Source organism: Hibiscus syriacus, unplaced genomic scaffold (assembly GCF_006381635.1).
Source record: "Hibiscus syriacus cultivar Baekdansim isolate YM2019G1 unplaced genomic scaffold, ASM638163v2 tig00002847_pilon, whole genome shotgun sequence".
NCBI lineage: Eukaryota > Viridiplantae > Streptophyta > Magnoliopsida > Malvales > Malvaceae > Hibiscus > Hibiscus syriacus.
Genome location: NW_024061949.1, coordinates 512,811 through 524,312, shown reverse-complemented (window position 1 = coordinate 524,312; position 11,502 = coordinate 512,811). Strand labels below are relative to the sequence as shown.

Sequence of the window (11,502 nt, the reverse complement as noted above, 5' to 3'; positions counted from 1 at the left end):
TCGGCATGGTGCATTTAAAACTGGCATTTACGATACTTGGAAAATTGCCATGATGAAGGCCACGGACAAAGCATTCATACCATCAGACAGTTTGCATGCTCTTGATTCGAATGAGCAAGTTAATGCTGCTCAATCTAGTCAGCTGGACGATGCTCGGAAAAACTTGAACCTCTTGCTAACAGCAAGTGAACATATCTCTCGTCACTTGCTTCTCCTGGTACCAAATCAGAACCTGATTGTTGAGTGCTAAGAAGCGTAGAAGTATGACATTTGAGCTTGTGTCATTGCATAGAGAAGTGAAACAAGGTTGTCGAAGACCTCAGAACATCAGGTGATTAGATAAATATCCATTTTGCTACATTTTTATCATATATCATATGCCTCTTTGTGTGTTGTATCAATGGCCAAAAGCACTGAAAGATTTCAGTATAGCAATTTGCTAAAATTCATAAATTAGTTGCTTTCTTCTCTCACTATCTTATGCTTGTCCCTCTTTATTGGAATTATATTGATGTTTTCTGTTGATCACAGTGTGGCTGAAGCTGAATGGGCACATTCAGCAAATCGATTGATTGATAAGGTGTGTTCAGTGTCAACTGTGATTGTATGATCTTATATTATTCCTTATTTGAACTACGACAGTTCTGACTTTAGGACATTGGTCTTGTTCACAGATTGAATATTAACCTGAAATGATTGAAGATTGGTCACCAGTGCTTAGATAAAAAAGAAGGCTCTTGACTTCACAGCTTATGCAGCAACTACATTGTGCTCCTCCAAGGTCAATTCTTTCTGCAGAGGCTAGTAAAAACTATGAGACTGGTCTATTTTGTTGTCAGATTAGGCTTAGGAGAAGCATGCGGTACAGCATACTTACCTGAAAGTGATACAGCTGTTCCTTCTGAGAGTGGGAGAACGTAAGAATATGCTGATTATGTTTGTAATCCCTGAATCCTGTTTATTTCAATTGCTTATGATCAATTGCAGTTTATTTCAAAATCAAAAATCAAAATTGATTATGTTTGTAAATTCGATTAACTCGAATTCGAATTTAATTCGGAGGTGATATTAATACTAGTTAAAAATGATAAAATTTATCAACTATTTATTTTAAATATTAAACTATAAAATAACTTTTTAAAATAATTTGGGACGATTATAGAATAATATATCTTTTAAAAAGAATGACGTTTTTTTTAATTATTTAAGTTTCTTATAAAATAATTCTTAAATTTATTAAATTATAATAAAAATGATTATTAAGTTTTGTATCTGATAAACCTAATCTCACGATCATTAAAATAACCATATTCAAGTAAAGTTTTTCCTTTTCTATTTTTGTTGATATTTCACCGGCGAGATTTGTACTAGTCCCTTAAATATATCTAGAACTCCACGTAGCAGAAAGGGAGAAGAGAGTGCTGGGAGATAGAGAGATCGATATCAGATATGTCTCACAATAACAATTCAATGTCGGCAAACGACCCCAGACAACCGTCGGCGGCAAAGCCTTACGTGGCGCAGCCGGTTGCTGCACAAGATCTCCCCGTCGATTATTCCGGTTTTATCGCCGTGGTCTTCGGCATCGCAGGCGTTATGTTCAGGGTGCTTGCTCCACTCATCGATTTTTCTTCTGTTGTTGAAGTTGAATACGTCGTTTAATTGCTCTAATTTTTTGGATCTGAATTTCATATTTTTTTCTTTTGCAGTATAAGCTGAGCTCGTGGCTAGCGATCATATTCTGCGCCCAATCACTGGCGAACATGAAGAACGTCGAGAACGATCTAAAGCAGATCTCTATGGCTATGATGTTAGTTATCCTTTTCGTCTTTCGTTAATTTGTCTTTTATTATTTAAACTCCAGTTTCATCCGAAATATAAGCTTTAAAAATTATAGTGATATTATGTTATTATTATTATTATTATTATTATTTTCTGGGGGAAAGGGGTTAGATTACGGTCTCTAATTAGGAATTCTATTGGATCCGACAGTTATTGGATTGTAAGTGTAATTCTTTTTGGAGGCTTTATTTCCACTGAATATATAACCGATAAATCTGACTTTAGTTATTTCTACCTTTAGATTTGCTGAATGTTCATATGGTTGAATTAGACCATCCTTGAATTGCTACTGTTTGTTGACTTCAACGAGCATTGTTTGAAGCATAAAATTTTCGTTATTGAAGTCTGAGGTGATGGTGCAAGACTTTCCATTAAGAAAAGAATGCTGGGTAACTAAGTGAGCTAGGGTGCCGGATCAAGGGTTGTGCTCGGTGCTATTCCAAAGCATTTCTGAGAAAAGGTGTTATGTCTAGAAAGCTAAAGAGCACGGTTTCCATTCGGATCTATGCCAATATCTGCAAAACGCAGATATTCCTTGTACTCGGTTCTTGTTATTGGATGAGTTGTTTTCAATCTGGACTTCCTTAAAGTAATGCTGCATTATTTTATTTGCGGTCTGGTTCACTTAGTTGAGAATATCACTTTTGATCTATGCCAATTCCTTAAAACACTGGCATTCCTTCCCCTCAGTTCTTGTTCTTGGAATGTTTGCTTTCAATATGAACTACATTATTTTATTTGGGGTCAGGTTTACTTTGTTCAGCAGATCACTTGAACTGCACTGGTTTTGGTGTTGGTCTCTTTGAACTATGAAAGACACCCTTATTCAGTAACCCGCTCCCTTATTTGGTGTTTAGTCTGATGTTTTTATGGAAAAAAACAGTTTTCCTTCTATGGTATCCTTCTCTTGATACCTTATTTCTACTAACTAGCTCAGAGGTCATTTTAGAAATTTTTGGCTTGGTGGTAATCTCAGTTATCTTCACCTTTTTATTATTATTTGTGGAGATATATTTTGTTAATTATGTTTCTAATTCTAGGTAGTGTTTATATTGCTTTCGCTGTTTTGTATGGAATATTTTTACTACCTCACTTTGATTCATACGAGGGTTCAACCATATTGTGTATTTGTTACTCATTTGATTTTGTCTTGAAATCAGGTTTGCTATCATGGGATTAGTTACAAACTATTTCGGACCAGCTCGACCAGGAACACAGAGTTAAAGATAAACCATGTAGTTAAGTTTGCGAATTTCTTTTTTCTCGTTCATATCAGATCATGATGTTGAGATAAGTGGTGATCTTGTTAAAGTTCAATTGTGTTGGATAATTATTCTAGATGACTATGACAAACTAGTTTATATTTATGGTACTGATAATTTTGTTATATGTTGCTCTCTCTTTATTTTTCTTGAAGTTCTCGTATGTGGCACTTGTTTATGATATATGGATATGGGATATGATTTTCATTAACCTTGCAAATATGTCGAATAATCCGACACTCTAGTTCATATCGCGGCCTGCGCAACGTTTTTCTTCGTCGGATTGAGATAATCCAACCCCCTGACAATCATGAACCAAAGTGCCTAGCGAGTTATCAGAATCAAAAGGACGGTTGAGCATCTGAATGCATCGAATTCAATGATCGATTGAGGCAGTACCATTTCTTTAGCCAAATGCTGACCTTCATCCACTCCCCAATCTCTCTATAGGTCACTAGCCGTCGCAATCAGCCAATCTGACAAGGTCTTCTAGCCAGTCAGGTACATCCGACCGAGACTCTCTGTTCGTTGATTGCAAAAGATTCGGCATATGCTATTGTCTGATCAGGATGTGTTGGCACGCCATGGATCAGTGTTTCAGTTCTCCCAAAGCCCCCAATGACAAATAAAATTCTCCTGCACAGGAAGCAGTAGCCATATTAAAAATCGAATACAATACAAGAATATGATAAAATTATTAACTATTTCAACCACAAACCTTAAATTTTAAATTATTATTTAATTAAATAATATTTAAATTAAATTATAAAAATTATATAAATATTTCCTAACAATAAAATAATTTTTAGATAATTTGGACAAAGGAAATACTTTTCCTATTTTTTATTATTATTTAGACCTGGTTTGATTTGGTGGTCTTGATATAATTAAATTTAAATGAAAATGATTTTTTTTATGATAACCCGTAATTTACAGAATCTTTGAACTGATCCTGCCGAACAAGTAGAAGTGCCATCGAGTATAAAGTTCCATGTCTACATGATAATCTTGAAGGTATATGTACTGAAAATACCGCCATGAAAAGGCCATTCGCATCTCAGTCCATTGTAAAAGACAATATTTACCTGATACATATTTGAATACGAATACGAAAATACGATCCTTTAAATATACGAAAAAACTTTACTACTCCATGTCCTTGTTGTGCCATTCCCTGCACAAGGCCATATATCACCATTAATGAAACTGTCGATCAAAATCGCTGCCCATGGATTTAAGGTAACATTATTCAACGCGGAGGTTGAACTTGGGAATTTTAGGGAATCGCTGCCCCCCGACGGAGTGGGCGAAGTTGTTTGATTTGATGTTCTCAAGACTTTTGAGGCGATCGAGAAGATACAGAGGATCATACCAGATTATGTGGCGGACTTGATTGCGGAAATTAACCGGTCAGGTGTCGAAGAGAAGATCAGTTGTGTTTGTTGATCAGTTGGAGGGCACTTGAAGTGGCCAAGAAGATGGGACTTGAAGCAGTGGCAATGTGGCCTGCTGGTGCTCCATGCTTGGCCTTGGCAGCTCACGTTCCTATACTTCTTCAAGATAAAATTATAAACAGTGATGGTATGATGGGTTCACATACATACATAAATGAACATTGCTAGCTTGACCTAATGGTAAAGCTTGAACTTCTAGGAATTATAATGAAAGATGAGCTGATCATACTATCAGAGGATGTCCCTGCCTGTGCCTGGAGCAGCTCAGATATTGGATGGAGGAGCAGTCATCCAATTACAAGCAAAGCTTTACTTGGATTTTATTCAATTGTTCCTTAGTATGCAGAATTTTATGATCTCATACTCTGCAACTCAGTTTATGAACAAGATTCACCACTCTTCAAATCGATTCCCAAAGCCTTGCCCATTGGTCCATTGCTTTTCACCAACCATTCGGGATCTTTCGCCGGAAAAACTTGGCCTAAAGACTAGCCATGCTCGGCTTGGCTCGATGAACAACCAGTGGGTTCAGTCATTTACGGGTTGTTGGACCAAACTTCACGGATGGATCGACTGCGAAATTCCCAGACGGATTCCGTGATCGAGTATCCGATTGGGCGAGAATCGTCGAATGGGTGCCGCAGGAGATGGTGTTAGCTCACTCTTCGGTTTCGTGTTTCCTAAGCCATTGCGGATGGAATTCGAACATGGAAGGCCTGACCATGGGGGTACCTTTCCTACGTTGGCCATACATAGCTGATCAGTTCAGTAACAAGAAGTACGTATGTGAAGACTGGTTTGGAGTTGAACAAAGATGAGAATGGAATTACAAGCAGGCCTGAAATAAGTTCAAAGATAAACACATTGATCTCATCTGATGTAATAAAAGCAAAAGCATTACATGTAATGGACATTGTTAGAAAGAGTTCCAGTGAAGGTGGTTCTTCTTTCAAGAATCTTTTTAGCTTTATTGAACATATTGAGAGCCTTTAGGCCCTCAATACCCATAAGTACATTTCTGTTTAAAATTTATGTTCAATATATACACATGTTTATTTTAAACACTGTTTTCCCAAGGATGGGGGCCTCATTCATGAACAAAAAGGTACGCTTTTCCTAGATATGAATTCCTTTTCTTGAAAAGGATTTTAGATTAGGAGGAAAATTGCACCCTATTTATTTGCAAGATGTGAGATTTTTGTTTTGTACAGAAGAGGTCCTAATCTGAGATAGAAGAGTTCATATATGTTCAGATTTGAACCCGACACATATTGAATGCCAAGAGTTCATATATGTTCAGATTGATTATATATCTTTCAACTATATTATTTGCACAATACAATATATATATGAGATCAGAGTCTAAGATAAGAGAGGATTACAGGTAAAGGAATTCAAACTTGAGATCTGCTGAATCAGCCGAGTTCAACTGTCTTTTAGAATATGATATTTAACTGAAGTCGATTATGCATCTCTCAAGTCTTTCCTCAGCTTAATATTACTCCTAAGCAGCCTTTGTTTGATCTTGTTCCAAAGTTTAGCAGCAAATCCTCCGGCGACTTTCTTTGTTCTCATGTTGCTTGCTGCATTTCTGTTAATGGCTGCGCACGTTAAGTGTGAACATAAAACTTTCTTTTTATCTTCTCTGCTGAAACATTGAGAATATAAGGGAGATTTTAGGTAGCACAAGTAAGCCGGCGATGAGCAGCTAAGTCGTTGCAGTTGCATCGCCTTGTTCAGCTGGTATGACACAGCCTGGAGCTCATACGAGTCGTACAGGGTGCTGCCATTTTTCCGGGGGCTTAGCCTTGCGATAGGGTCCAGAGTTTGGATGTGGTCGTAAGTCGGAGATGCGTATGTTAGCTGCATCTCCTTCGGAATTTCTGGATGGGAGGCCGGATGCTTTCCTTGGACGTTTCTCTCATCGGTAAACAAATGTCTTGAGTTCTTCTCCTTAAATGGTAGGTTTTCAGGCTTTGAATGCATTGAAATCAAGCAAGGTAAGTTGAGTGCCATGATGAACAAGAAATTTTATTTGTTTTCTACGTTTTAGCATGTTCTGCCGTGGGTTGTGGACAGTAGTAAAAATGGTTTAAATATGTGTATATATATAAGAAGATAGAATCTCATTGTATTTTGTAAAACTTCGATTTTATATGGACTTTTAAGATCAATATATAAAGGATTAAATATACAAAAGGTGTCCAATGTAAGTCTTTGCTTTCAGTTTAATGTCTAATGTTTATTTCATTCCAGTTTGGTGTCTAACATTTTATTATGTTACTTATTTAGGTGTTCGGACAGTTAATAGCGTTAATTTTTACATTAAGTGACACGTTTCACAACCTGGTAATTTTAAAAAATTTATTTAAAATTAAAAAATTATATATATATATATATATAAAGAAAACACAAATTTTGAAATAAACTCAAAACTTTGAAAACTTTCATTTCAACCCTTAAACCCACACTGGCTATCAGCTTTTGCCATCGACGAAGCTCTTCCCTCCCCTCGACGACCAAAACCCCATGAAATCGTGATCGATCGACAATCGATCGATGAAGAATCAACGTTTTATACCCCGTAAACCCTAGGATGAAAATCGTGATCCCACACGATTCTGATGGTCGATCGATCGTCGATCTTTCACGATTTCATGGGGGTTTTGGTCGTCGAGGGGAGGGGAGGTCGAGTGGAGCTTCGTCGACGGCAAAAGTCGATGGATGGTGTGGATTTAGGGGTTGAAATGAAGGATTTTAAGGTTTTGGGTTTATTTCAAAATTTATGTTATATATATATATATATAGTCTTAATTTTTTTAATTTTTAAATAAATTTTTTAAAAATATCAGGTTCTGACACGTATCACTTAACGGCTAGACTTAACGATACGTCACGATTTGACCTAATCTGAGTTACAGAATGAAATGTTAAACATTAAATTTAAACGAAATAAACGTTAGAAACTAAATTGGATCTAAAAGTATACATTGGATACCTTTTGTATATTTAAGCCTTACATAAATTTATATGAATGATTGAAATTGCCTTACAAAATGCCCTAAATTGATTTTATTTTGCGTAAAAATCTATGATTTGAATGTAGACACAGCTTTGACTTTGACCCCAAAAGGACATTAATTTATTATTTTTTATTGTTAAATTTAAAGAAATGTAAAATGATAGTAAGTTTATCAAATTTTTACATTTATTATAATATATATAACGATTATTTAGAATAATTTGATAAATTTACTGTTTATTTTATAATTTCCACAATTTTAGTGTCTAGTCCCCTTGAAAGTCTGTACTTTTTAATGTCCCTTTGTTGCTTTTATAAGCATTAGCTGCATAATATAAGTTGGATTTCATGCCTCAAAAAATAAATAAGGCATGAAAAAAAACATAACAGCTGCATGTGAACAAGTGTAATTCTTTAAACTATTAATTTCTGTTATGATTTATTAAATTCGATCGATCAATCGAAATATGTCAAGAGGAGATAAATTGGCTTTTTGAAAATTTAGAAGTAAGGAGAGAAAAAAATAGACAATTTGCATAATGATTTATAGTGGTTCAACTTTCTTAATGAAATCTATGTCCACTAGCTAAGCTCTTCCCTTAGGATTTTTCAACAAATCTACTAATTTGTTTTTTCTTTTTCAAGAATCAAGAGTAACCTTTACGACTCCCTAGTTTTTCACTTGGCTAAACTAGAACCAAAAACCCCTTTACAAAGGAAAAGAATTGTAAACAATAAAATTTCTAAAAAGGAAGATGTTTACAAATTAAAGCTCACAAAAACACAAATATTTACTATAGAAATAGAAATAAAGAATGAAAAGTTTTTCTCTTGTATTTGATTGCTTTGATGGACGTTGGTAACCTTCTTCAAGTGTTTTGAACTTGTTTTTATAAGTTAGAATGAGTTACTAGCCGTTTGGAAAGGTTTGGAGCCATTGGTAAACTTTCTACACACAAAGTTTTGAAACTCTGGGAAAAATTTCGAAACTCTTCGAAAGAGCGTTGAAAAAATTTGATCGTTGGAGCCAAAGCATCAAAACTTTAAGGAAAATTTTGAAACTCTTGAAAAGTATCAAAACGTTTTGGAAAACTGTCTTGGAAAGTTTCGAAACTCTTGTAGAAGTTTCGAAACCTCTTGTCAAAATACTTATTTTAAGATTTTAATTGGATTTTGAATTATTTTGATGAAAACTTTAAATAAATTCAATTTAGTTCAAAAACATTTTGCCCTTATTTGTTATATCAAAATATTAGTTCTTCAATCTCCCGTTTTTGGTATAAAAAAACATTTGAAAAATAGATTTTAACAAAAAGCTCCCCTTAATAAAACATTTAATGGAAAAGAGTAATATTTGAAAAATATTACAGCTCTCCTTTTTTCATTCTTGAAATTGAATTTTTCAAACTCATATTTCTCCCCTTTTTGTTATATAAAAAATAATTTAAACTTTAAGATACAAAATAACAATGGAGAGTAAGTAGAAATTTTAACATTAAAATCATATGAAAAATCAAAAGCTCTCACTTAACAAATGCAACCAAAAAACAATTGATCTAAAAAAAACTTAGACACTTCAAAGAATATTGAATTTCAACAAAGATGAACAAACTAGTAGCACATGAAATTTAATATATCCAAGTCTAATATACTTTATGCATGTGCATGTGCATGTGCATAAAGCTATCAAAAAATGTTATGCATTTGAAAAAAAATCGATATCAATTGTTAGGGAGATATCATTTGCAATGAGTCACATGCATAAACATTTAAATTAAGGTCAAAAATTAAAATTTGTAAAAATAAAGCATTAAAATCAATTTTGACCAAAATTCATTATGATGAACAAACATTTATAAAAAATCATTAAAACTTTATAAAATGTTCATCACAACACTTTTTAACATACATGAGATAGAAAATCAACAAAAATCATTTAATTCCAAAACTCATTCATGCATACAACAAATAGACAACCAATTTATCAAAACAAAAACATTAAGCTTAGAGGTTACCCATTCCTTTTCAAGTGTGGCTAAAGTATTTGAATATCTTTACTTTCATCACCATTGCTCTCACACACCTACAAGAAACATTTATGTGGATTTTGGTATCCAAATTGCTTTAGATCCTTGAACATTAGTTTCAATGTCCATTGTTCCTTTAGGAACCCATATTTGTCTAATTTTAAAATGTTTTTCTTTCTTTAAAGGACAAGCATGTTCCAAATGACTATTAAAATGGCAATGTGAGCATTTTGTCATTTTTAAACATAATGAGTCGTGTTAAAAATTAATTCTTTTTCTTTTGTTAAGCTTTCAAGCTTAACTTTCAAATCAAGATTTTCTTTTTCTAAATCATTGATTTTGATTTTTGAAAGGTCTAAATCATTTTTCAAAATTTCATTTTATTTTTCTAAATCAACTTTTGCTTTCAAAATCAAATTATTTTTAACTTTAAATTTTGAAACTAATTTCTTATATTTAGAATTCATGGTCTCAAATTCTAAATAGAACTCATCATAGGCATCTTATAACTCTTTAAATTAATAAGAATTTGAATCAAAAGAGTTAGAAGTTACCATTGAATCTTCTTGAATGGCCATGAGACAGAGGTTGGCTACTTCATCACTCCAAGCCGCCATAAATGCCTTCTTTTTGTTTGATCCCTTCTTCTTTAAGAGAGAACATTCATACTTGACATGTCTCGTCCTTTGGCACTCAAAGCATACCAAGGGACCTTTCTTCTTGCTCGATTCATGCTTCTTATCTTTTTTGGATGTCAAGAATCGTTGGAATTTCTTAAAGAACTTGGTCATTTCTTCTTCTTCATCCTCTTCTTCACTTGAGGTGCTTTCATATTGAGTAGAGGATTTCAAGGCAAAGCCTTTTTCTTTCTTTTCTTGTTTCTTCTCTTCTTCTTATTCTTCCTCCTTTTCCATCATCTCATGAGTGAGAAATGAGCCAATAAGTTCATCAAGCGATTGAGTTTTTAAGTTCTTCGCTTCAATGATCCCATCTTCTTCGATTACCAAGATTTTGGAAGAGAATATATCATCTTCCTAACAAGCTTCTCGTTAGGGATGATCTCTCTATATCCCTTGAGACTGTTGACAATCACGAAAAATCTACCCGTCATAGTTTATATGTCTTCATCTGGTTTCATCTTGAAATTCTCGTAACTATGATTGAAAAGATTGATTTCCGTTTCTCTCACTTCATGAGTGACTTGGAGCTTGTCTTAAATTTCATTGGCATTTGAACAAGAAGAGATTCTTCCATATCTTCCGAGCCTAATACACAAAACAAAATGTGCATGGCCTTAGCATTGAGTTTGAACTCTTTCTTCTTTCTTTCACTCTATTCTGCCATAGCTCTGGTTGGAGTAGAATGACCCGTCAAGATAGAGCTCCAAGTATCTAGATCGGTAGCTTCAATGAATAGCATCATCTTATTCTTCCAATAAGCATAATTTGATCCATTGAAATAGGGTGGCTTGTTAACTTGTTGAGAATATTCGATGTAGTAAGCGTTGGAGGAAAAAGTCATCTACTCGATTGCTTTAGGAAATGGATAAAGCTTTTTCAAGGATCGTCTCAAGGTTGTTAGATCTTCAAATAAGTCAAGCTCTGTTACCAATTGTTAGGATTTATGAAGCTCGATTGATCAACCGAAATATGCCAAGAGCGGGTGAATTAGCTTTTTGAAAATTTAGGAGGAATGAGAGAAAAAGATAGACAACTTGCACAATGATTTATAGTAGTTCAACTTCCTCAATAAGGTCTACATCCACTATCTAAGCTCATCACTTAGGATTTTCTGACAAATCATCTAATTGTTATTTCTTTTTCAAGGATCAATAGTAACTTTTACAACTCCCTAGTTTTTCACTTGGCTAAACTAGAACAAAAATCTCTTTACAA

General features: G+C 34.1%; 2 protein-coding genes and 1 long non-coding RNA gene across 3 annotated transcripts; all 3 read left to right on the top strand.

Moving 5' to 3' along the window:
- Nucleotides 1-204: 204 nt before the first annotated feature.
- LOC120160305 lies at nucleotides 205-723 on the top strand. Its single transcript, XR_005519428.1, has 3 exons — nucleotides 205-331; nucleotides 532-580; nucleotides 675-723. It is a non-coding gene; the product is annotated as an uncharacterized LOC120160305 (long non-coding RNA).
- Nucleotides 724-1,405: 682 nt separating this feature from the next.
- Nucleotides 1,406-3,231, top strand: LOC120160298 (protein Asterix). Its single transcript, XM_039170722.1, has 3 exons — nucleotides 1,406-1,605; nucleotides 1,710-1,810; nucleotides 3,003-3,231. Exons 1-3 carry the CDS (start codon nucleotides 1,450-1,452, stop codon nucleotides 3,064-3,066), a joined length of 321 nt encoding a protein of 106 aa, XP_039026653.1. The 5' UTR covers nucleotides 1,406-1,449; the 3' UTR covers nucleotides 3,067-3,231.
- A 1,351-nt stretch (nucleotides 3,232-4,582) lies between these two features.
- Nucleotides 4,583-5,376, top strand: LOC120159753 (putative UDP-glucose glucosyltransferase). Its single transcript, XM_039170318.1, has 3 exons — nucleotides 4,583-4,685; nucleotides 4,758-4,896; nucleotides 5,082-5,376. Exons 1-3 carry the CDS (start codon nucleotides 4,583-4,585, stop codon nucleotides 5,374-5,376), a joined length of 537 nt encoding a protein of 178 aa, XP_039026249.1.
- The last annotated feature ends 6,126 nt before the right edge of the window (nucleotides 5,377-11,502 follow it).